This window comes from Haplochromis burtoni, unplaced genomic scaffold (genome assembly GCF_018398535.1).
Source record: "Haplochromis burtoni strain Fernald_Lab_line unplaced genomic scaffold, NCSU_Asbu1 Contig_294, whole genome shotgun sequence".
In the NCBI taxonomy this organism is placed as follows: Eukaryota; Metazoa; Chordata; class Actinopteri; order Cichliformes; family Cichlidae; genus Haplochromis; species Haplochromis burtoni.
Window position 1 is genome coordinate 55,909 of NW_024582655.1, and position 26,143 is coordinate 82,051.

The 26,143-nt window shown below is 41.9% G+C and overlaps 1 protein-coding gene across 24 annotated transcripts in view; it reads left to right on the top strand.

Moving 5' to 3' along the window:
• mapk8ip3 (mitogen-activated protein kinase 8 interacting protein 3) overlaps positions 1–26,098 on the top strand; it is a 32,037-nt gene extending 5,939 nt beyond the window's left edge. Inside the window, exons 3-34 of one of the 24 annotated variants that reach the window (XM_042227979.1) lie at positions 141–211; positions 1,971–2,062; positions 3,820–3,843; positions 5,365–5,509; positions 6,219–6,447; positions 6,575–6,677; positions 6,889–7,007; positions 7,811–7,822; positions 8,337–8,354; positions 10,425–10,482; positions 10,714–10,866; positions 11,174–11,231; positions 11,956–12,107; positions 12,414–12,470; positions 12,560–12,730; positions 13,146–13,305; positions 14,617–14,667; positions 15,967–16,056; positions 17,365–17,517; positions 18,735–18,900; positions 19,049–19,246; positions 19,331–19,514; positions 19,670–19,789; positions 20,081–20,161; positions 20,283–20,350; positions 20,839–20,987; positions 21,115–21,283; positions 21,383–21,496; positions 22,893–22,931; positions 23,372–23,536; positions 23,874–24,020; positions 24,911–26,098. In XM_042227979.1, the coding sequence (XP_042083913.1) occupies positions 141–211; positions 1,971–2,062; positions 3,820–3,843; positions 5,365–5,509; positions 6,219–6,447; positions 6,575–6,677; positions 6,889–7,007; positions 7,811–7,822; positions 8,337–8,354; positions 10,425–10,482; positions 10,714–10,866; positions 11,174–11,231; positions 11,956–12,107; positions 12,414–12,470; positions 12,560–12,730; positions 13,146–13,305; positions 14,617–14,667; positions 15,967–16,056; positions 17,365–17,517; positions 18,735–18,900; positions 19,049–19,246; positions 19,331–19,514; positions 19,670–19,789; positions 20,081–20,161; positions 20,283–20,350; positions 20,839–20,987; positions 21,115–21,283; positions 21,383–21,496; positions 22,893–22,931; positions 23,372–23,536; positions 23,874–24,020; positions 24,911–25,041 (3,647 nt within the window). In that variant the 3' untranslated portion in view covers positions 25,042–26,098. Of the gene's footprint in view, positions 1–140; positions 212–1,970; positions 2,063–3,819; positions 3,844–5,364; positions 5,510–6,218; positions 6,448–6,574; positions 6,678–6,888; positions 7,008–7,810; positions 7,823–8,333; positions 8,355–10,424; positions 10,483–10,713; positions 10,867–11,173; positions 11,232–11,955; positions 12,108–12,413; positions 12,471–12,559; positions 12,731–13,145; positions 13,306–14,616; positions 14,668–15,966; positions 16,057–17,364; positions 17,518–18,734; positions 18,901–19,048; positions 19,247–19,330; positions 19,515–19,669; positions 19,790–20,080; positions 20,162–20,282; positions 20,351–20,838; positions 20,988–21,111; positions 21,284–21,382; positions 21,497–22,892; positions 22,932–23,371; positions 23,537–23,873; positions 24,021–24,910 lie in introns of all 24 variants that reach the window. The other 23 variants (XM_014339569.2, XM_014339564.2, XM_014339563.2 and 20 more) reach the window with 23 other exon arrangements.
• Positions 26,099–26,143: the final 45 nt, after the last annotated feature.

Sequence of the window (26,143 nt, forward strand, 5' to 3'; positions counted from 1 at the left end):
CCTACTATGCAATCCAAAATGATACTTCATGTCCATTTAATTGGCGAAAGGTTATAAAGTGAGCTGGACGTCACGGCTGTTTAAATGTACTTTTGTTCTTGTTGCTGCTGAAGTTGATGTTGTGTCCGTCTGCTTCACAGTCACTCGGCTGGAAGAGCGAGAGTCAGACATGAAGAAAGAGTACAACGCTCTGCATCAGCGCCACACTGAGGTGAGCAAACCTTGGGCCCTCCTGTGAAATCACAAGAGTTAGATATTCTGCTGAACACCTACTCTTTTCTTTTTGATTTCTAGCTAGGATTTATTACACATTAGGCCCCATATCGGCATAATCCACCAAACATGCTCACAGTCATTTCAAATATTCATGATACTAAGCTTGAATGATACAGCCATCATGAGCGATGTTTCAGTAAAAGAAGCAGAATGGTGTTTTTTTGTTTTCTACAACTCAGAGTATCTAAATATGTGTGATATATGTGAAGTATTCAAAGCACTTTTGACCCCCATCAGTCTGGTTATCCATTAATTCACAAAACACAGTGTGTAGTAGATTATAGGTCAATCATGAAATAACTCTAATCTTTTATATTGTCAATGTATTTATTTAAAGAGGACGATGTGGTTCAACACTATATTGCCCAAAGTATTTGCTCATCTGTCTTCGCACGCATTTGAACTTGAGTAACATCCTGTTCTTAATCAATAGGGTTTAATATGATGTTGGCCCACCCTTTGCAGCTATAACAGGTTCACCTCTTCTGGGAAGAAGACTTCCACAAGTTTAGGAGTGTTTATGGGAATTTTTGACCATTATTCCCGAAGCACATTTGTGAGTTCAGACACTGACGAGGTCTGGCTCACAATCTCCGCTCTAATTCATCCCAAAGATTTTCTGTTGAGTTGAGGTCAGGACTCTGTGCATCCTAGTTGAGTTCTTCCACACCTAACTTCCTCATCTACAACTTTATGGAGCTTGCTTTGTGCAATGGTGCACAGTCATGTTGGACCATCTGGGACCCAAAACTGTTCCCTTAAAGTCGTTAGCATGAAGTTGGCCAAAATGTCTTGGTATGCTGAAGCATTAAGAGTTCGTTTCACTGGAACTAAGGGCCTGAGCCCAACTCCTGAAAAACATCCCCACACCTTTATCCTCACTCCACCAAGGTTTACGCTTGGTACAGTGCAGTCAGACAAGTACCGTTGTCCTGGCAACCACCAAACCAAGACTCATCCATTGAATTGTCAGACAGTGAAGCGTGATTCGTCACTTCGGCTTGGATGCAGCTGTTTCCATGGAACTGTTAAACTCTCCACACATTGCTCTGAGCTAATCTGAAGGCCACATGAAGTCTGGAGTTCTTTAACGATTGAATCTGCAGAAAGTTGGCGACCTCTGCACACTATCCGCCTCTGCATCGGCTGACCCTGCTCTCAGTTCCTGTCATTCCCAATCGCTTCCACTTTGCTATAATACCACTAACAGCTGACTGTGGAATATTTAGTAGTGAGGAAATTTCATGTGTGAACAGGTGGCATCCTATCACAGTACCACGCTGGATTTTACTGAGCCCCTGAGAACGACAGATTCTTTCACAAATATTTGTAGAAGCAGCCTGCATGCCTGGGTGCTTGATTTTTATACACCTGTGAACATGGAAGTGACTGGAACACCTGAATTCAACAGTCTAGAAGGTTGACTGAATACTTAGCATTAGCACTATAGCATGCTACCAATATGGAGCATGAAACTGACATTTATAGCTATTGCTAATTTTTAACTCTTATTCCTTGCTGGGCTTTTACATTCATAATGCACAACATTCAGTTACATAACACCACAAGATACTATAAGCAAAAGTACAATAAATAAATAAATAGTGTAAAATATAGTGTAAGAAAGATAGATATTGCCCTGCTCTCCGGTTGTTCTCAAAACAATTTTTTGTTCTTGATTTCTTGGATCACAGATGATTCAGACGTACGTCGAGCACATAGAGCGGTCCAAAATGCAGCAGGCGGGGAGTAACAGCCAATCAGAAGGCACCGGCTGTGGACGATCGTGAGTGTTTTGTTTTTTCTTTCATTTATATTCTGTGTGTGTGTAATTGTCTGTTTCTGTGGATCGGAACTATCATGTTTTGTACAGATCTATCAGGCTTTTCGTGTTGCAGCACATTTCTTGTGTTGAAGCTGGCGCCGTTTGTCATCAGCCACACTGAACAGCTGCCGTGTCCCGCTAACAGAGAGGAGAGGCGATGTGCAAACAGACACAACAGTCATTATAAACCTCTGTGGAAAATAATTAGAAAAACAAAGGAAGTTTGACTTGAATGTGCCAGCTTGTCGTGTTGAGCCAGGGCCAATCCCATGGGCTTGACAGCTAGAAGAGGAGCGGAACATCTGGTGTAGCTGCCTATCTAAGCTCCAGATTAGTCACTTTTAGCAATATGTCCACTAACTCATAAAATACCCACAGTGAAAGGCATGCAAGAAGTTTGCTCCAGACTTCTGATACTGTAAATAATCAATTGAGTAAATGATGAGCTTGCTTTCAGCAGTACCTATCTTTTAGTCTTAGTTTCGATTTTTTAGCCTATTTTTCCTGTAAAAGGTGTCAAACTTTGAGATTCTTGCATGCAGGTTCTCTTGAAGTCTACCGAAAGACTGCGACCGACTATGTTTAGGTTACAGATGACCATAAAGGTCATAGCAAAACCTTCAGCTTGCGGTTTTTCTTCTTTCTTTTTTTAAACAGTGATATATTTGCAGGTTTTTAATTGAATCCATTTGTCCTTCTACGAGTGGATGTCCAATGTCAGTGGCTGCAAAATGAATCCAAAACATTATTGATTCAACCCCAAACAGTTGCAGAGATGGTCTCATGGTGATAATCTGCACCCTTTTTTCCCCCTTTCCTTTTTTGGCATTTGCAAAGTTTTGATGCAACTTTGTGTTAAGTATGCAGGAAAGATTTCCCTTTAATAACTTCCCTGTGATGATTATATCTGTGCTCCAGAGTCTCCTAAATCTTGTTGAAGGGTTGAAGTGAGAGAAGGGTTTGATTTGTAATTGTTCCAGAAAGTTTTCTTTTTCTTTCTGAACTAAACCAAACCTCCAGTATTGTCACTAGCTGCCATTTCTCCGAGGCTCTGATTGAGTTTGCTGTATTTTTATTGACTTTTCCTCTTTTTTGGACATCAATTACTTTAATCGTCTTACTGCCATTAAGCTGCTGGGACAGGACTTTGCTTCCGCTGGCCTTTCTTAACCATGACTGTGAACGAGCCAGAGCCCCAAAAAACTGAGACACTAGAAAAAGTTAAAACACCAGATTTTAAACGTTAAAGAGAATATTTCATCTTCACCTCAGCTCATTTTTTCCTCACTAAGTAATGCAGTTACAGAACTTTTGACCAGTCGTGCTCAAAGCTTTCCATGCCACTGTGTATCTTGTATCTCTAAAGTCAATTCGGCTACAGCGTCTAATGAAATGCATCTCAATCCTGCAAGTCTTCATCAACTGTGCTTATTACTGGAGAATACATGAGGACAGTGTTATAGGTGGTTATGGGAGTCCTGCTGGGGTGTTCAGAATTAATAAAGTGAACATGTGATTATCCGAAGCAGTTTTAAAGACAAGACAGTGAAGATGTGCAGAAAAAACTAAACAAATTGTCGTTTAACTAAATGTGTAAAAGTGCGTGTTTGTTTGTGCGGTGTTATGCGTCATGGCATGTTCCTGTCTCCTGTCCTTCTCTAATCAGTGTCTGTCTTGTCTGTCTTGCTGGCTTGCTCTCTGTGCTGCTGTTTGCACAGTCAACGACACACATGGAGGAAAAGGTAAATCCAACAAGATTCCTCGACTGCCTCGCTCCGCTTCCCTCGAGTCTGAATTAAAAATATCCCTCCCCTTATATTTGCTGCGCTTCCACACTTTATGGATGAAAGTATTCCCTAATGCACTTAATTTGCTAGTTACCGATGCTTTAAACATCTATTTATTATGTTGGATGCATCAGTGATGTTGTACTTCAATCTTAAATTAAGGACTAAGGAATGGATCAAGGGTCATGTTAAGCATATTTTCCCGATATCTCCCCCTACCTTCTCCTCTTTCTCCCTCATGTGTTTCTGCCAGTCAGTTTGTCCCCCGTCTGTCCGTCTGCCTGTCCTGCTTGTCTTTTGCTTTGTCCATGTTATATATAATTTTAAACATCGGGATCTGAGGTTGTTTTTTCTTTGGATGCTTTTTGTTGGGATTAGTAAGATCAATGCTGTCATGTCTGGGCAGTAATTGTGATGTTTAAACCAAAGGTTAGTGTAGCTTCACACAAACACATGGTGCAGCTAGTCTGGACCTTTCCAAAGGCAGCAACAAAGCCATAGCACATCTAAAACTCATTAGTTTACATGTACAGGGTTAAATCTATACAAAGCCAAGTGTTAAACCATCAGTCTGTTGTTTTAGCAGTTTTTGGAGGTCATGATGTGGAGCCTCTGCTGCAAGCTAAAACAGTTGGTGGATCTTTTTGCCTGTGGACTGAAACAAAATAGCACTCTAAGCTAAGCTAACTGACAGCTTCACCTTTATTGTACAGAGACAGCAACAAAGAGTCATGAATGAGAGTGTGAGTGACTGTCTATAGCGGGGGTGTCAAACATAAGATACCGGGGCCAGAATCGGCCCAACAAAAACTCCAGTCTGGCCCATTGGATATGTTTGGAAACTGTGGAGGGGGGAAAGATTTTGGACTAACTATATATTCATAGAGCTTTTTGTAGGGCTTTTCCTACTGATAAAGACCTCCCCAAATGCCATTCATACTATTCTAAAGCAGACAAGTAAGAGTTAAACTATTAAAAGACAGAAACGTGTTAGCGCGGTTAGCTTGTTAATGCAGTTATGGCGTTAACGCCATTTTAAAGAGATTAACGCTGACAGCACTAGTTTTTTGTTTTTTTCAATGTTAATGATAGAAAAGCATTTATGTTTAGGCATTTTAGCATTTCATCCTGTAGAAAAACTGAATTGAATTGTTGAAGTGCACTTCTTTTTCCTATGTTTAAGATATCTCTGGATTTTTAAAGGTGCAGTAAAAAGGCTTTAAATTGACAAAGGGTTGAGTTTTCAATAGTATGATCAAAGTGAATTGCATGTGGCCATGGTGTAAAGTGAGTTTGACATTCTTGGGCTATAGTTTAACCCAGGCACAGACTTAAAAAACTGGTTTTGCTTTGCATTATATGCCTGCCAGAGTGAGCTCCAGCACCCCGGGGGGGAAGGGCACTGAATATGATACACTGAAATAACCAAGAGGCAGTCTCACCTAATCTCCACCACCTCTGTGTCTCCTCCTCCAGCAGCAAAGCAGAGCGCCCACCATCGTTGAGCCTGTACCCTGATGGCATGGTACGTGGGGGACTCGGGGGGGCTAGGATGATTCCCGGGAAAGACATCTGGCAGGTCAGCGAGCTCGGCCACTCTACCTTCAGCTCCGCCTACCAGGTGGGACAGAAAATGGCCCTGTCCTCCTCCCTCGACCATAACAGCAGCCTGGGGAGTGGAAAGGGGGAGAGGCTGGCATTACTGCTGCCGGCCACACCCACACGGACCACCTCCCCTCCCACGCCTGCTTGTGTCACTTTTGAGGAAATTAATTTTGCATTGGAAATCTCAGTTGTTGTTTTTTAATCTAATTAGTTAGGTATAAACGATATGTTGACCCAAGCAAGCAGGGACCGCCGTTAGATGTTTGTTTTTGGCTTCATGCAGTTTTTTCTTGTGTCCTTATTTTACTGTGGCGTTGTGAAGCTGCTTTTTGTGTCGTGTTTTAGTTTACGCTTTTACGCAAAGTTTAAGCTCATGTTTATTAATGTTCATATAAACTGACAGCATACAGTGCTTCATATGTTATCCAAGGAAACCCCATTTCCTTGAACTCAGTCTGAAACACACAATTTACAATTTTAATATACTCAATACAATTTAAATGACTCAGCATAATTTTTTTATCCACAAGAGTCTAATGTGTTTTGCCTTACATATTTAGCCCCGTCACTTTACCTATTTGTTATCTAAGATAAATGTTTAAACCCATTCCCAAAATAAAACAGCAGAAAATTCCCAACTTTACAATCAGTGAGCAAAGTAAGAGACATCCCCGGCCTTCTTTCATTGCACGATGCTCATATAATGTCATTTGTGTCTCACCAAGGAGGACGGATCAGAGTCGGACTCGGTGGCGGCCACACCCAGCAGCACAGGAAGTAAGTCCAACACACCCACCTCCTCTGTCCCGTCCGCCACAGTCACCCCCATCAACGAGAGCTTCCACGGGCACGACTTTGACGTCACGCGGCCTGGAAACCGCAGGAAAAGCGCTAAGCGTCTCAGCCGGAATATGGAGGTGCAGGTTTCCCAGGAAACCAGGAATGTCAGCATCGGTAAGAGGATGTCACTGAGCGTGTCCTCACTTCAGAGGTTTGAAGTTACGCTGCATAAAATGTCAGTAGATTGCAGAGTTGCTCACAAAACGTTCAGACAGCCACACTCGGTACCCTGCTCTTCCAGGTATGGGAAGCAGCGACGAGTGGTCGGAGTTTCAGGAGCTCATCGATTCTACACCAGAGCTGGATATGTGTCTGGACCCCCGTATTTATGGAGGAGGAAACAGGTACAAGCAACAGTGTAGCTGCTTTAAGCACACAGTGTAAAAGGATATCAACATCCATGTTTTCCTGTCAAAACAAAGACAGAAACAGGTCTAGAAATCCTTTATGTGGTCAGAGCTTTGATGGATTAGTCCTGCGTATCAACAGCATTATATTATATATTTATTAAATAAATAAATATATGAAAAATAAATGTGTTTTCATGTGTTTCAGCCCCTCCCAGGGCATAGTTAACGAGGCCTTCGGCATCAACACAGACTCTCTCTACCACGAGATCAAAGACGCCAAGTCGGACATCATTGGGGATGTGGATGCAGGTGCTGAGCTGCTGGGTAAGAACAGGATTCTGGTTTCAGTATGTTTTGATATATTCATTATTGACACCCTAATCCAAGAGCCCCAAAGCCTGAAAGATACATCATTTTCCCATGAAAGTGCAATGCTGGTCAGCAGCACATGATTTACTTCAGAGGAGATACTTGAAAACAAATAAAAGCGCCATCTTCACCTCGTCCTCCCAGGGTGACTTTTACTATAAGCTAACAGGCCAATATGCCGTGTTATTGCACTCTAAATAGAGAAAATAAGGGCAGATGCATGTGCTGTGTGCGCGTGTTACACAGAGCCAGCATTTGTATTTTCTTTGCACTGCAGGCTCCGAGCTCCATGAGAGGCTGTGCGAATCTGCCGCTGCACTAACTTTACATTCTTTGTCTTGCATGGGGCGCTGCAGCGCACGTCTGCATCACCACACAGTCATCCTAAAAAACACACAATCTCACACATCCATGCACTTTTTCTTTCATTGTTTGTCTTTGTTATACTTTGCTCTTGTTTTTACAGCAGTTTTAGGGGCAGAGGAACAGTAAATGGAGCAGATTTGAACAGATGTTTTTTGTCACTTATGTTCACATTACTCAGTTTAGATGCCCACTATCGCACACACCCCGTTTTGGGCTTATTCACACTGGGAGATTCTGGGAGATTTTGTGTATCAGTATTGACTCACTATCCCTGAGTTTTATGTTACAGAAGCAGGAAGCGCACTCTGACCCCGTCTCCTTGTCCATCTGTTAACCTCTCACCCATTTCCTTTTTTTCCCCTTTTATGTGCTTCTGCCGGTGACACCCATAGGCGAGTTCTCAGGTGTGTATCTGAACACACGTTGGTTGGTATTGTTTTCTCTTAACTCTCTCAACTCCTCTCTACTTTCCAAAATCCACTTTTAAAAGTAGATGCTAATCAGTGGATATAATTGATAACAAAGTAACTTTGGAGTTATTGTGATGCTATGCTAGTAGATGACAAGTGTCAATTAGCAAGCAGTGCAGTGGTTCAGTTCCAGTCCTTTGAGGTAGCGGTGAAGTAGCAGTTAATATTTTATTTTTATAATATTTTATTACTAGAAGCCATCCCTGTTTAATTTTCAGTGAGGATTTCAGTGGTGGGTCCTTTCAGTGGGTCTTTCTAATAGATTTGATGATATAAAGGTCAGATTGTCCTTTGGTTCTGTAGCCATGCCTAAAAACCAAATCAATAAATGCTTATCAGCGTCTTCTCTCCTCTCTTCCCGTTCTTCCTTTTCTTTTTTCCATCTCTAATCTTCACCCTTTCCTCTTTTCTCTCGTCTCCTTTTCTTCTCTCCTTGTTTTGCTTCCAGTCCCTGATGATTTCTTAGGTAAGGCGCCCCATGCCTGCGCTCACATTTGCTTTAGCTTTCACATCCCTCTGTTTGTTTATGTTATGTGGCTTCTTATTTATATTTTCTGTCATTTTTTTTATTCCTCATATGCCTGAAATGTTATCATCCTTCGGTAATTGCAGTAAATCTTTCGGACATTATAGAACATTAAAATAATCCAGTGTTAAAGAGATGTTGCAGAGCTCTTATTCAAACAAATACTAAATGTGTATATAGTGGAAGATATAATAACAGAAGAGAGTCAGGCAATGATAACAAATTAAGAAATGCATGAGCTCAAAAGCGGTCATGTGATAAAGAAAGTTTTCATATGACTGTGTGCAGTTCAAGAACTATGTGATTCAATCACCCTGTGATTCAGTGGGAATTAAGAGGGTCAGTAGCTGCCAAGCAAATGCACTTGACTAACTGATCATCGGCGAATGTGAGCACCTCCATCAAAGCAGAGGTTTTGGCAGTTTGCTGGTCTGGAGGAACGCTAAGGAGGAAAGACATCAGCGATGATCTTCGAGAAGTAAATGTTGATGCCCAACAATCTGGGAAAGGTTAAAAGGTCATTTCCAAACAGCTTAATTCTACAGTGAGAAAGATGAAAACATTCAAGACAGATGCCAATCTTCCCATGAGTGAATGTCTCAGGAAATTCTATAGGTGTCTATAGGCATGTTAAATGTTACTGATAATGACAGTACAATTAGAAAAAGACTGAACAAGTATGGAGATACTTTCTCATATTGCACAGCACCAACAACTCATACCAGCTGTCAAGCACGGTGGTGGAGGGGTCATGTGTTGGGCTTGTTTCTCAGCCTGGACACCTTAAAGTCATTGAGTCAACCAAAATATTCTACAGTCAAGTGTGAAGCATCTGTCAGACGGCTCAAACTGGGTCATGGCACAGTGATTCCAAGCGCAGCAGCAAATCTATAACAGAATGGCTGAAAAAGTAAAGAATGAAGGTGTTGCCATGAACCAGTCCAGTCCAGACTCAAGGTTTTGACTGGAATGCTGTGGTGGGACCATAAGAGAGCTGTGCATAAACAAATGCTCACAAATTTCGATGACCTGAAGCAACATTGTAAAAAAGAGTAGGCCAAAAATCCTCCACATAGATGTGAGAGACTGTCATACAGAAACCAATTAATTCAAGTTATTGCTGTTAAAGGTTTTTCTACTGAATCATGGGGTCTGCTTAGTTTTTTCACAGGTCTGCATCGAATGATGTGAAAACTTTCTTTTTATTTCTTCAGGATGAAATTCTTTAATTAATTTGAGCTCATTTTAAATTTGCTGTCAGAAGTGTTAAAACATGACATCCTGATACTGAGGAGTTATTTTTCCATCCCTGCAGTGACATCACACACCACAACATAAACGTACACTTTTAATCCAGCGTATAATATAATCCACTAAATGTAACACCTATAAAGACCCATCAGCGTTTTTGTTTTGCTTGTTTTTGATGCGTTCTCATGTCTCAGAGTTTCTCTGAGTCGATGTGAGCTTTGCTTTTGCTTTTGCTTCCATGTTTGTTTGTTTTTGGGGGGTTTTTTCAGTTCAGTTTGGGCAATAACGTCGATAAATAGAATTGAATTTTCAATACGATGACATGTTTATGCATGATAACACTAATACTATAATCATTAAAAGATGAACCCTGAATTTTAAAAATTTTGCAACTAGTTTGGATTTTGTGTTTAAGGTGAAAATAACCTACTTTACTCTGTCTACATTCAAGACATAAATAATAAGAGCAATGAGTTATTTTTAAGATTTCTCAGTATGTTTCCAACATTTTACAGATAAGTCCTTTGTTAGCTTGACTTCTCCTTGTTGTGAATAGTAGAACTTCAATCATTAATAACTTACTAAACCTCTTATATGAAAACTCATCCTTTGTCCCACACTTACTTTGGTTTGCCTTGAAAGCAGCGTTAACACATAAATGGTTTTCTCATCAATCAGTCGATTGAATAGATCGGCTTATAAATAAATTATGATTTTTGTTGTGGGGGAGTAACAGTGATGTGAATGTGATTGTTTCAGGGATGAGCAAGGAGTGGGAGAACATGCTGGCAGAGAACAAACAGCTCTTACAGACCAAGTAAGAGACTCGGTGAAGCCTAATATGCGCCTGATGATGCTAACGTCACACCCTTTCTGCATTTCATTCAAAGGAAACGCTGAAAGATTTGTTTTTAGTATTGAGACACTTGATCATGGTTACCTCCTGTTTTCTTATACAACATGTTCTTAGACCAAAACCCTACGTGTGAATGTGAAATTGCAGCTGGTAGTTTCCCACTATATCCCCTTTCTGTCCTTTGCTTGGCAGAAATGCTCTAAATATTGTCAAAAATGACCTTATTGCCAAAGTGGACGAGCTGTCGGGGGAGAGGGAGGTACTGAGGGAGGAGCTGGAGGCGGTGAGACAGTCAAAGAACAAGGTGGATGCCAGAATCAAGGAACTCGAAGAAGAACTCAAGAGGTAAAAATTAGCAACGAATGTTTGAGTCCTTGCACAGACGCAGGATGCTGTGCTTGCTTTTGTGTAATTTAGACTTTAATAGGTTTTTTCACATGACACCCACCTTTAAGATCATCAGTAAAACAATCAAATCAACCCGCAGCAACATAAATGATTAAAATGATCTTAATGAGACATGCCGACATCTAACTGTTCTATTTCTGTTAGCTAATAAGCATCTTTAGCACTTTATTGAGTTCAAATGTTATTGTTTAGTAGTTGCTTTGGAGGAGTATGTAATCTCTGTGTTTTTGTTTGTTGGCTGCAGGTTGCGAGCAGAGGCTCTGGGGGCTTCTCGGGACTCCAAGGATGAAGTTGGTGATGATGTGAGTAGAACTGCGCCTGCCTCAGGCTGAACTACTGATGCGTTCATGTCTCTATACAAATATGAGAAGCAGAATAGAAAGTCTTCAGTTAGCTTTCAGACTGAAATGTCTAGTATTGGTTTGGACATCTTATCCTCTCAGATCTGTCTTATTACTTTGTGGCACAGATTCACCAAAGTGCTGGAAACATTCCTTAGAGATTTTGCTCCATATTGAAGTGACAACATCACACAGTTGCTGCAGATTTGTCGGCTGCACCACCAGCACCAGCGTTACCCAGGATGGATCCATGCTTTCATGTTGTTTACACCAAATTCTAACCCCACCATCCAAATGTTTCAGGACAAATTGACACAGTGGACCAGTCAAAGTTTTTCCAATAATAGCACACGTAGGCTTTTCTGCTCTACTCGAGTACTCTGTACAACAATCCTCATTCGCCCATATATACAAGCACTTTTTGAAGTACTGTTCCTATCACCTTCTCTTTTTTGGACCATTCTCTGTAAAACTTGGAGATGATCATGTGAGAAAATCCCAGTAGATCAGCACTTTCTCAAATACAGCAACGTGATTGGTTGAATAGATATTTGTGTTAACAACCAGTTGATTGGGTGTACCTAATAAAGTGGCCAGTGCATGCATATGCCACAGACTAGTTTTAGGCTGATGTAGAGAGGGATTTCCAAATTAACACCAGGTCTCTGTTCTCTCATGCGACCAGTTTTCATCGCCGATGCAAGACGGCGACATGACAATGACCCAGCGGCGGCGATTTACCCGGATGGAGATGGCCCGGGTGCTGATGGAGAGAAACCAGTACAAAGAGAGACTGATGGAGCTGCAGGAGGCCGTACGGTGGACAGAGATGATCAGGTAGACTTGAGAGAACAGGAAGTGAAATGCTTCTGGGCTTAAAGTCAACACACAGAGTTTTCCTTAAATGTGAACCCATATTCTGTGTCAGTATCTTGTTGTTCTGAGGTGGTTTTTCTGAGTGGCATCATATTTTTTACGGCATTTTTAACTGTTTTTATTCAATTTTTGTCATTTTCTTATACTTTCCAGTTGTTTTCACTTCATGTGCCCTATTTATAATGTTAAAAGTGTTATATTATAGTACTATAAATAACTTTTATAAGTAGTCTTATTATTTTAATTTCATCTCTCTTTCCCCCTCAGAGCATCCCGTGAGAATCCTCCCATCCAAGAGAAGAAGAAGTCTACCATCTGGCAATTGTGAGATTCTGCTTTTAATCAGCTTTCTATAGTGATATAAAAGAAAAAGAAATATCCTAAGCAAATTTCTCTTTCTGTCCATCTTCTAGCTTCGCACGTCTCTTCAGCTCATCATCCAGCCCGCCGCCCGTCAAGCGGCCGTTCTGCAACGTCAACATCCATTACAAATCTCCCTCACCGGCCGGTTTCCCTCAGAGACGCAGCCACACCATGTGTCAGATCTCCACCTCCAACCGTACCCTGGAGTTCTTCCCTGAAGAGTGAGCGGCGGCTGAACTTCCCCACATCACGCATCACTCTAAACCCCCACACTTATCTGCTAAACAGCTTGCTGCTCGCTCGCTTGTGGCCACTCAGACCTCTTTTATTTCCCCTTAAACGCAGTTTTTTGACCACAAATGTTTGTCTGGTAAAGACACAAAAGCCACAAAAACACCAACCTCCCAATCACACAGACACAGAGGCCTCCGATTTTCTTCTTTTATGTCTTAAGACACTAAACTGCACGTTACTTTTAGTCATTTTAGAAGATTGCTTGGCGGTAGTTATTGCACTTGCTTTTACTTGCCTTCTCTTCTTCATCTCTCTTCTCTTTGTCTCCTGCTGCTGGCTGGCCAGGCTGCTAACGCTTCGCTTTTTTCTTCTCTTCCCTTCCCTGCCTCTCGCTTCTTCCAGACTGGCCAGTAACGGTGTTGCGTCTCTCCTCAGTGACTCGGCGATGTTGGCCCGCCGAGAGCAACGCCGTGAACAGTACCGGCAGGTTCGTGAGCACGTGCGCCGTGATGACGGCATCATGCAGACCTGCGGCTGGAGCGTGCCATCTCGATTCAAACAGGTACCCAGAGTGCTGCCTGTGCGAACAAGAAAACACACATGAGGAGAAACATAAGATTTTAACAAAGCATTGACTGCCAAGAGGGTGAATACTTAAGTGCGTTCAAAATAATTTTTAAAAATCTTTTGTAAAGTTGTGAAAAACTCCCGGTTCCACATTATCTCCATATTAAATGAGAGTGCCAATTACTTGGGCTTGAATGAATTTCTTAGTAGTTCTCAATTACGTTTGCTACTAAAAGTTCAGTAAAACCAATATTCAAAGTCCCAGAAGTTTGATTCTGTTCATCTGGACGCAGCGTCTTTAGTCGGAGAAACGTTTTGTCACTCGGATGTGTGAACAGAATCAACTTTCTGGGATCCTTACCTGGATGACTGATGACTGAGCATGCATCAAGACAGTCTATGAAGTCATTTCTGAACCTTTCAACAGCTACTGGATCTTATTTAAAACTATACATGCCTCTTTTTTTAATGCTAATTCTTATATGTGAAAGTCGAGGGCATTGAACATTATTCTGCAGCACACTGTCAGTGAGAGAAGATTTCATTCAGTGATTTTAAATTTGCTTACCCAAGCTTCAAAGTGAAATTATCACTAGTTGGCCCTGCGGGGCATTTGTATAAACAGGAAATAAAAGTACGCAAAAGCCAGTGAGAACATGTGGTCTTTTTGAAGTTTGTCTGCTAATGCATGCAGAGCTGTTTAAAGTTACCCAACAGAAGTAAACGAGACCGTTGGAAATATTTTCAGCTGTGGTTTAAATGCATTTGGTACTTTAGTGAGCATTTGCTTGACATGCTGGACAGCATGACTGACTCTGAACTAGCTAACAAACTTCCTGTTTACTGACATGATGGAAAAATATCTGATCACTGGATATTTCCTCTTTTTAGGGCCACACTCTGTAAACCTTAGAGTTGGTTGTGTGGGAAAATCCCAGTAGATCATCAATTTGTGAAACACTCAGATCAGCTCGTCTGTCTAAATGCATAAATGTACAAAGATCCCGCCATGTGGAAACAGGTGTACCTAATAAAGTGGCCAGTGAGAGTATCAGGATATACTTTTGCACATAATTGTTAGAGGAATCGGTTTATTCTGGGTTCTGGCTTTTATGAGGTTTGCTGATTTTAAAACTGATCAGCACGGAGACGAGCCGACAACCCTCAGTGTTTGATTTTAAGCTCGCAGCATGGAAGCGTGCTTTCAATTTCGGCCAGCGGACTTTAAGGTTGGCTCTGTGCAGCTTGAAGGCCAGAGTGCAGAAGGTGCTGGTAGGCAGGTGGCTCTAACTCTGGTCTCCCACAGACTGGTGGTCAGACGGACAGCGCTCAGGACAGCCCGCTGAAGAGGCAGCAGGCAAGTGAGACCGACAGAGTGCCAGCATGCGCCTTTATGGCTCCCTCTCCCTTTTAACCTTCCAACCAAAGCTCTGACCCCTAGACAGCAGCGGACAGCTAATAGAAGAGGAAAGACATGCAGATACTTAAGGAAGACTTTTATTTTGAGCACTCCAAGTGAAGGCTTTTAACAAAAAGACTATTCTGTGAGGAAAAGGTTGCCACTGTACAGTACATTCACTGTTCCTCTGGAAATGCATGAATAGTTTTGTTTTTCAGCATGATGCAAATCAGAAAAGGCTGTATTTCGAAAACATACATGTGTTACACACCTTGCTCTTTGATGAAGGCCTTCCTGTGGAGTTTATTCCATCTGATCTCCTCTCCCTCTGCTAGTGGTGTTGCAACCTTTTAACCTTTAACCTCTGTCTGTCTCAACCTGCCCTACTTAACATATGGATGTTACTCCTGTGCATTATCTCAGTATCATAAAGGAAAAATCCACTTGGTAAAATACTCACAGTCACCAAGTCATTAGGCAGAGTTTTGTCAACCCGAGATGTTTAGATGTCTCATTTGACTCCTTTTGCTAACAGAATTCTATCAATATATTACGATTTTTCAAGTAGAGCTACAAAAGTTAGCAGCCGTGTAAAGATTATACTTCGGTTAGAGAGCTGCACTGTTTTGCACCTGTGTATATTTACTGTGCCAGTCATTTCACCTCCTTATAAAGGTGCTTTAACTAAGTGGTAAAAATGCTTTTTCCCTAAAATTATGTGTCTCACCTCATGCATAATGCACACGCTCTCTGGGGACAGCCCTGCGGCATCCTGGGAAAAACAGGGAACTGAAAAAGGAGTTGAGATTGTGTTAGCCCCCTGTAATGCCAAGTGTTTTATTTTATACATTAGGTTTTTTAGACATCTACATCATCATTGTGATTTTTTTTTAACAAACTTTGAGCAATAAATTACACAAAAATGCCAGATGTAGCAAGATTTATACAACTTAAAAGTCATGTATGCAAACTGATATTTCATATCTTTTAAAAAAAATTCTATAGGTTAAAAAAAACCTCCCATTTTTAAAAAATGTAAATTGTCTGGCAATTATTTCATGGTTCAGGCTTTACAGGGTTGCAGATAGGAGAGAAGCAGTGGAGTTTTCCTTTAATGCTTGCTGTGTATGTGCTGTTTACAGCACATTCACATACTGGGAATGTTTTCATTTTCTTCAGTGTCCAGTAAAACTGGAGACCAGATGATAATTCACTGCTTTTGCTTTTCTGCTGACAAATTCCCACCTGTGCTTTTAGACAACCAACGAGAAAGAGGATAACCGCATGAAGAATGTCCCCGTCCCAGTTTACTGTCGCCCTCTGGTGGAGAAGGATCCCAACAGGAAGGTGGGAGAAAATCAGGAGGGATGAGGGTTTTCTGTGAAAAAACAAAAACACCTCAGATCTGTCGTTAAATGTCTTTTTGTTTAGGTTTTGTAGAATTATTACCACTAACCATGTGACATTAACTTGCCTGCCATTTCGGACATATGGCAACCACGGTGAATAAGACCCCAGTCACACAGGCTCTGTGACCATCTGGCAACCATTTGTAAAGGAACAATGATTGTTGGTTGCTGGAGGTTGATGGCATTCTTGGGGAAAGTTATTTTCTAGTGACTTGCCCATGAAGCACACAGGTCACACAAACCAAGAATAGACTTTTCAGTAAAGGAGATCTCGAGACATGTTGTATCTCGTAATTAACCGTTTGTAATGATCAATACTGGGGGGAAAAAAACTTCAAATGTCAAAGTCTAGCTGTGCAAAAGCAGAAAGTGGACTCCAGAGACATAATGTGAACTTAAAATCAACTTTTAATACTGATCATTCAGAGGAATAACAAAAAACTTCTGCACATTCAGAAACTAGGTAAGTATTTGAGTTGAACAGAAGGCAGAGAGACACACAGCTATGGTGGAGGACACGACAAAGAGCTGAGGAAAACTGAGGACTTAAATACACACGAGGTAAAAGAGAGAGCGGAAACAGCCGGGGGGAAATAAAACACAGGTGAACAGAATCTAACTAAGGAGATGAGAGACTAGCAAAACTAAACAGGAAACATAAACACTGACACTCAGAATAGGACATATGAGCATTAAACAGACATCATCTAAGGAAGAACCGAGAACTAAGAAAGAATATAACAGAACTAGGAAATAATATTGTACATAATAGACATCTAAGACTCAAAAGAACACATCATGAACTCCACATCACTCAAAAGCCTGGCTCATGACCCAAAGTCACATGACTATACAGATTATTTTGCCCTGAAAACATTTGTTTGTGTTTCTTTTCTGCTATCTCACTGCAAGCGACATTTTCATGAGGATCTGGTGACAGCTGGTGTTCAGTCACTGCTAATCAAATATGATCAGCCCACACTCACAGAGTCATCATAAAGCACTTGAGCTGAATGTCTCTGTGCTAAACTCTGTTATTTAGCTATAAATAATTATTCTATCTGAAGGCGACATTATAAGACCCAAATTATGACTCTTGCACCGCGAGCCACATTAAGCCTCCAAATCATTTTTAAAAAGGTCACTATTGCAGGCATCTGCTTGCTTTTAGAAAACACATATATTAATATAATATGTATATATGTATTTATTATGCCTGTGTGTCTGTGTGTGCACATGTGTGCAGCTGTGGTGTGCAGCAGGAGTGGATTTGACAGGATGGAGAGTCAGCAGCCAGGAGACATCAGAGAAAGCACCAGCGTGCAGCACCGACCCTCTGCACGCTGAGGAGGACGGAGCTGATAAGAAGAAGAACCACACGTCTCCCGAGAAGAGGAAGGTGATTACAGCTCGCTTTCAAAACAGGCATTCATGTTGGCTAACGCAGAACACTATAAGTTAATATGTGCAAGAATTATCCTCAGTCGTTTAGAGTATGTCTAAAAATACTTCTGCTGGTGCTGGTTTCACTCACCGAGTAGACAAGGGTGCAAATGTGCAGTGAGGCCATTTACTGGATGTCTTTCGCCACGTTTCCTGTCTTCTTGTCTAAAAAAAAAAATCTTTAGATGCATTTAACTGCTCAAAACGATTCTAGATAGCATACACGAGTCATGGCTGTGTGCAAATTTAATTCTGCTTAGAAGGATTAAGTGAAGATCTGTCCAGGAGCCATTGTAGGAGCAGGCTGAGTTATCCAAATACTAATGAATGGTGCTTCGGTGCTTCCTTTACTGACCCATCGATTATGAAACAAAAAGAAATAAAAGCATCTCAAAGCCTCAGATCTGGCCCACTGCTCAGCTTTGGAAAATGTGGAAAACTATTTAACTTGGGTCTTTTAACTGTTTTACATCTTTTTCTACTGATACAACCTGAGACCATAAGTACTAATACAAATACAGTTAAATGACAGAAAAGTTCCTATTTTTTCACCGCATGCTATAGAAATATTTGTGTTTTTTACAATAAGTTAAAAAAAGGGTGGTGTATGCGACTCACATCCCTGTCCTAAGGGCTTCTTAGAGCACTGAGACAATGGGCACATGTGCTGCTGTTTGGAAACAAGCCACACCTCCTCTTCGGGGTGGAGAGGACTTTCCCCCTTTGAACACCTACTTGGTGTAACTGAGTGATTTCTATCATATTTCATCTCTGCTGTATTTGAAGAATCCAAATCTGTTCTAATTATCATTAAGGGTCCAGGGGCGGTCGTCACATGTCGTCTTTACGAGAGTTAAACCAGAGCTTGTTGTTTCATGCTGCTACTCTAGGAAAATGTGTAACGCAGCTGGTCGGCAATGAAGTGATATTTTCTGCTGGGTTTTCCATGTTTATCTAATGTGCAGAGTAAAGAAGGAAAGTGTCTAAGATGCCATTTTTGTTGTCAGGTATTGAGACGTAGTTTAACAACAGCAGGTCCACATTATCCACATCTCACTTCTGTGAGATTTCCTCGTCACGTTTTCCACAATAATCAGGGAGCAGTGATCATTTAAAGACATCTGTGCTCTTCCTCTTTGTCATCTTTGTCTCCTCTTTCCTTTGCTCCCTCAGTCAAAGGAGCTCCAGGAAACAGACACAATGAGCAGTCGAGTGTGGATCCTCACCAGCACCCACTCTGCCAGCAAGGTGGTCATCATCGATGCCAACCAGCCCGGCTCACTGGTTGACCAGTTCAATGTCTGCAATGCCCATGTACTCTGCATCTCCAGCGTGCCAGGTGAGAGTGGAAGTGCTGCTTTGTTAGATGTTTGAACATGTGACTGCCTTCAACTTCTTGTTGCTTTGCGGTAAATGTTGGGTTTCTTGCATTTTCATATGTTAAAGTGCGTCTGTGTGTCTGTCTGTGGGTGTGTGCCTGTGCACAGCTGCCAGCGAGAACGACTATCCAGCCGGAGAGATCGTGTTGGATCCAGGTGAAGGTGGAGCAGGGGGAGGAGAGGACACCGGCAGCGTGGAGGGCATGTTGGCCGGCATCACTCTAGTCGGCTGCGCCACCAACTGCAGCGTTGCACGTAGCAACTGTTCCTCTCGCACAGATACGCCAATCATGGACAAAGGACAAGGTGGGCGCATGATAGATACTCCTTCACTCATGTACTTTTAAGGAAAGTGAGAGGTGTGGATGTCATAGTGTCATTTTGCTTTAGCTCCCATTGCTCCACCGATGAATGGGAAGATTCACCCAGCCCAATCAGCCGAGGAAGCCACGGAGGCCACAGAAGTTCCCGAGTCAACGGCCAGCAACACAGAAATGAGATCTGGACCTCCGGGACCGTTTACTGAGCACGTCTTCACTGATCCTCAGCCTCGCCCAGCAGATGCCTCTGATAGGTAGGAGGTCAAAGTCTGACAAGTCCTCAGGATTGTCTAGGATAAATTAAATAGCACGTTATCAGACAAGGGAAGGAAACAGTTACTGTAAGCATGCCATCAAAAGTGGATCAACTTCCCTGTTTGGAACCTGAAACTCTGAATTTTCCACACAGGAGCTCAGGCCAGTCCAAGGAGGAAACATCACACCCTCCAGAGTCAGAGGATGGAGGTGATGAGACCAAAAACTACACCAGCGTGGCCCCCACCATGTGGCTCGGGGCCCAGAATGGCTGGTGAGTCACTCACAACGTCTGCTGAAGCCTCACAGTGTCCACTATCACAGCAGTTTATGGCGTTTTTCAGCATTTTTAACCCTGAGTCATTAGAGTCATTAGAGTCATTAGAGTCAACTAGAGTAAGTTAAAGCTTAAATCAACATTTGATGGATGATTTTTGATAAACATAACAGCTTTACAGTTACTTTATCCTCATCCTTGTGCCTTCCAGCTAAAACACACATAAATCTTGTGCATCTTATAGTTTCTGTGAGCTCGGGAGTATCCTGATTCTGTTTTTCCTTCCAGGCTTTATGTCCACTCAGCTGTGGGAAACTGGAAGAAGTGTCTCCACTCCATCAAACTTAAAGACTCAGTGCTCAGTCTGGTGTAAGAAGAAGAAAAAGACATCAATGCATCTCTTATTTTTATATGTAGTTTTAAGCAGAGTCGAGGATTTTATTTTTATGAGTTTCAGTTTGTCCAGTGATCTCCATCCTTGTAATTGCAGGCATGTGAAAGGCCGCGTGCTGGTTGCCCTCGCCGATGGGACACTCGCGATATTCCACAGATCGGAGGGTAATCGAACTTTAACAGAGACACCAGACGTTAGTCTGTTAGGGGAAGTTATGGTTGCAGGTGGAATTGGAGCGTTGCCACCAGTTCAATGTGCGTGCACAGTCAAAATCAAAGATAGAGAAAGCAGTCGATAAATGACTCCAGTAATATGACACAAAAGGCACAAAAATGCACATTAGAAAGGAATGTAGGGATGATTTAATTTATATGTATGTTTATTTACCTTTGTATTAATTCTTCCATATATTGATTTTATATAAATAAATAGCCTCAACCCACAGTATTATTGTTAGCTAGGTTAGCTCGGCAGCTCAGGTCTTGAGAAATCTCTTGTCTGAGATTCATCAGTTGTCTAACAGGCTGTGATTCAAAGTGTTTCCAGAGGACAGTTACAGGGACGGTCCCTTTATTTACCTCATTTAATGAAGCAGAGATGTGCAAAAACTCACAGAAACACATTTAGCTAATGTGTGTGTTTCTGTCATCAGATGGCCAGTGGGATTTGTCCAACTACCACCTCATGGACCTCGGCCGACCTCATCACTCCATCCGCTGCATGGCCGTCGTCCACGATAAAGTGTGGTGCGGCTACAAGAACAAGATCCACGTCATTCAGCCAAAGAGCATGCAGATAGAGGTGAGGCACGAGCCCGCTGTCGCATCGCTGTGCTGAAGAAACGTCTGCAGCTTCAGTGCTGCAAACGTGTTATTTTCAGTTGTAATAATATAATAAACACCACTAAATCCTTTCTGTTTGGCAGAAGTCCTTCGATGCCCACCCTCGGAGGGAGAGTCAGGTACGGCAGCTAGCCTGGATCGGTGATGGAGTCTGGGTGTCGATCCGACTGGATTCAACCTTGCGTCTCTATCATGCGCACACGCACCAGCACCTCCAGGATGTAGACATAGAGCCATACGTCAGCAAGATGCTGGGTGAATTTATCTTAGTTTATTTTGTGAAGTGTGACGTTTCACTTTTGGAGTTGCATGTGATCTGTGCAGCATCCCACTCACTCTGGTTGTGTCTTGTAGGTACCGGCAAGCTGGGATTCTCTTTTGTGCGAATCACAGCGCTTCTGATTGGTGGAAATCGTCTTTGGGTCGGGACTGGAAACGGTGTCATCATCTCCATCCCACTGACAGAGAGTATGAGTCTTTTTTCTTTATTTTTTGGTGCCTAAAGGATCAAAAGTGATTATTTGTCTTAAATACTTGAAGTTTTAGGTGGTTTACACAGCAGAATATCTGGATAACCTGTCAGCAAATGTTTGTTACATTTGATGCACGGGACCAGGCTCCCAAAGGATACAGATACAGGTGTACAGTTCATAAAGTTGGCTTTATTTTACCCTCCAAAATGTTAAAAGGTAAATCAAAAACACAACAGCACTTTACAAAATAAAAGAAGAACTTATAAACTGATCAAATGGGCACAACTTGACTTATATTACTCATGGAGCAAGCCATTATAAACACAAAGGGAGGTAATAACCACACTCACTACAAAGAAACCCTGCCCAAGCTATCAAAGCAGATGTTTAATGCACTTGTTAGGCATCTCCATGCAAACCAGCTCCACCCTCAGCTATAAGCAGTATCAAATATTTACGTAGTCACTGTGACCTCACCCACTGCTTTTAAACTGCATTTTTAAAATTCAACTTTTAAAGTTTGGGGTTTTTTTGTTTTTTAACCTGATGAGGTTGAAGTGATGGAGTCCTAATTTATCAGCTTCCCCATGGTGTAACACAGACACCCATACTGGATAATTAAACACTAGGACTTTAACTCACCAAAACCTCTGCAATGATCTGAACCACACAGACATGAGTTCAATAATCCATTAGAAAGGGACACTTCCCAATCAATCACAAATAACACCATGATCATAATCATCAAAATATACTTTATTTACTTTATAATGAAATTGATTTTGCAAGTTTTAAGTTAAGGACAGCCTCGTGAGATGATGATTTTAAGTAGCAGAATTCCTAAAGTCTGACTTGCATGCGCTCCACAATCTGTGTCCTTTTCAACCATGCTGCTACGATTGGTGGTAAGTGGCTCCTAGAGGAAATGCAGTTTCTGGTCTCAGCTAGTTCTTTTTATAATAAACAGGCAGGACTGGAGCAGCACAGAGGTTACGCAAAAGACAGAGAAAAAAAGAGTGCAAATGAAATTTAGATGACAGTGAACGAAGACAAACAAACTGAATGTGTGCTGAACCTGAAGCTCAGCAGGTAGGACTACAGTAAACTTAACATGAACCCAATCTTGTCAAATGTCCTCCGTAAAGGAAATTCATTAGGTGGCCGAATTTGGCTCATTTGTCCACACAAACACTCTCCGCTACCGCAGCACTCTCTATCAGTCTCTTTAGTTTCCTTCTTCTTCTCCCCATCAGCTCCCCAACTTTCTCCACCTTCTGTTTTTCTTTGCTTCCCTCTGTGGTTTCACCCCTTTCACAAACTCTCCGTCGTAACTGTTACTGTTGCTGTGCTCTTTCTCCCGCTCTCCCTCCACTCTCCTCCGCCTCCCGTAGCGGTGGTCCTTCACCGAGGACAGCTCCTGGGTTTGAGGGGTAAGTGGGAGCGCTCCTAACCTCCTTTTCACCCGGTCGAGCCTCCGTGTCTCCTGATACAACGTATCGCTTGCTGTTAAACTTTGTCTGCTATGTGCTTGTTCTGGGTACGTGTCCAGCTCTTTGAGCAGTGCAACAGTTTAGCTGAAGGTCACAGAGTACACTGTGTGCAAGGATTTCACAGTTTGCTGAACTTTAAAAGCAGCTTTTTACTTGGGATTTGTTTTGCATGTCTATGATTTGTTTATTTTTACGCGTAACAAATCCATTGCATGCAGCGGGCGTCTTTTAGCGAGCTGAGATTTTTTTTTTCAAAAATCCTTTGTTTTCAGTTGATCTGTGGAAAATAAATTTTTATTTGATGATGTCATGCTACCGAATGTGATTTGTTCACAAACACGTGTTACTCGTGTACTCTTACCCTTTACTCTCTCTACCAGCCAATAAGGTGTCACCTACATCTTCTGGCGGGGTGATCCATGTGTACGGCGACGATGGCTCTGAGAAGAGCAGCGGCAGCTTCATCCCCTACTGCTCAATGGCACAGGCCCAACTCTGTTTCCATGGACACCGTGATGCTGTCAAGTTCTTCGTCTCTGTGCCGGGTAGGCCTGAATCTCTGCTCCCTTTAATTCTAAATTTTAAATGGACTGTGCACTAATAAGCATGTTTAAATTTACACGTCTTGTCTTAAATGTTGAAAGACACATATGTAGACATCACAAATCTGTGATAATACTGTTCCATCGCTCTCAAAATGTTAGTGACTATTTATTATCTAAGCTCTGCTTCTTTCCAAACCTTTCTGATATATTAATCTGACGTTAAAGAAAGATTGTGTTTTGTTACTTTGTGAAGGTGTCATCAGTGACACTTTCAATACGTAAATGTCATTTTCAGTAACATCTTTCTTTCCTGTTTTTCTTTTTCATTTGGTGACAGGCAATGTCCTGGCTACCCTAAATGGCAGTGTGTTAGACAGTCCATCAGAAGGACAGGGCTCCACCGCTCCCACAGAGACGGAGGCGCAGAGTGTTCAGAACGTGTTGGTGCTGAGTGGAGGCGAGGGTTACATCGACTTCCGCATAGGTGAGCATTCAAACCTGTCCTGAAACCAGTGCGTAAATCCGATACTGCATATTTTGGTATCGATCTGATATCGAGTAAATACAGTATTGCCGATACTAATACCGATATTCATACTTTTAACTTATTCAGTTCAATTCAGTTTTATTTACTTAGCACCAAATCACAACAACAGTTTCCTCATGGCACTTTATATTGTAAGGTAAGTACCCAACACTAATAAAGGTACAACTTTTAAAGCCAGCTTATGTAGGAGAGGGCTAATAAATCACTGTGGTTTTTACTTTCCACAGTAATAATTAACACAACAAAACACACGTTTTATGTTTTTTTTCCATTTTCACAAACTAAATTATCGATCCTGTGGCACTAGTATCGGTCCAATACCAATAAAAGCATTGGTACTTGTGTTTCTGATACCTGGATTGAACCACTCACCCCTAGCAGCCATGGTTTTTTAATTTGAGAAGTTGGAACTTTTTCCGTTTGGTCCTGTAATGGTCTTGGACTTGGATGGTTCATTAGCAAGTAATGAGTAATTAGTTAATTAAAGGTTAAAGAAACCTACTGGAATAGGACATGCCTTTTATAATCCATGTCACCAGCATAGTTATGTACTTTCTCATGCCTGCTTCTTTACCACAGCATCCAGGTAAGTTGGTTAAGTGTAAATAACAGCAGACGGTCTTTGTTTTTGCTTGAACAGCAAAGCTGATTAGCTGTCTGAAAGAGCAACGTGAGTGTATTTAGACTCATGAAAAGTACAATAGTATCACATCAAATTATGATGAATGATGCAGTTTCAAAAAGTACACAAAATGCTTGTAACTATTTGAACACAAAGTTTGCTTTCATGTTTTCATGGCTCTGCTTTGTTTTTTCTTTCTTCTCAGGCGATGGAGAGGATGATGAGACGGAGGAAGGAGAAAATGGTGGTGGTGGGGCTTCGCAGAACAAACCTACTTTGTGCAAAGCTGAGCGGAGCCACATCATCGTCTGGCAGGTGTCTTATGTACCCGAGTGACACCTGAGATCTGCTTTAACACCTCACGCATCCACCCATCTCCTTAACGAGATCTCTTCTCCTGCCCAGAAGCTTTCAGCCACCCAAACCTTGTAATTTTCCCCCGGTCATGTAAAAGTCCCCCCTTTGGCTCTAAAACGACCATTAAAGCCGTGTATCGTCCCTTGTAACTATTATACCCCCTCCTGTCCCAGACCTTAAAACCTAGAAACCTGCCTGCCATCCTGTTTCTGTCCCACGCAGGGCATTGTAATGATTCATGAGCTTTGTAACCCAGCCTCATAACTACCTCCCTTCTCTGTATCAACCTTATATTCACCCTGTAAGCACACTGTATCTCTTCCTATATTTACCTCAATTGTCCTGCATCTGCCCCAGAGTTATTCCTCATCTTCCTCCATTTAGTTAATCATCAGTGAAAACTCCACCTCATTTTAAAGCAAAGCCCCAAAATGCACAAAAATAAGGAAAAAGAACAGCAGCAGCAGGAAAGGCAACACCGGCATGTAGACATCAGTCCTACCAACGGCCATCTGGCAGACCATTAACAATCAGGGACTCTGCTTTATGCATCTACATATTCTTAGACAGTGTGCGAGGAAGCAGAAAGCTAAGGCCTCGGTTTAAGGTCAAAGTTCACACAAAAGTGTGGCGTTCAAGTCAGGATGAGCATACACGGAACAAATAGGAAGTCAAATTACTTAATTTCCAACCCCCTGCAGAAGCCTGGGTTCTCCCAGCTGCTGCTTAAAACATTTTGCTTCACATGTCACAATGAGTCGCCTCCATAAGAGTCCTGATGGGGCTCTAAGGTCAGATTGTGTCCACATACAAAAGGAGTTCCACTGTGTCGAGGGTTCAGTCCAGATCTCATCTCTCTCATTTCTCTGCCTGGCTGTTGATGGGACGGTGAACAGTGGCGTGTTGTCATCGTATGTACAGGGAGTTGTGTAAATCTCCACTGAAACCCATCCTCTTTGTTCAGTATGGAAATTCTCGCATCGATCTCTATCTCTGTGTATTAAATATTAAACATATGTGTGCTCAGAACAATTAACCCGGGCTTGTGTCGTCTGTGTGTGTGTGTCTCACTTCACAACAA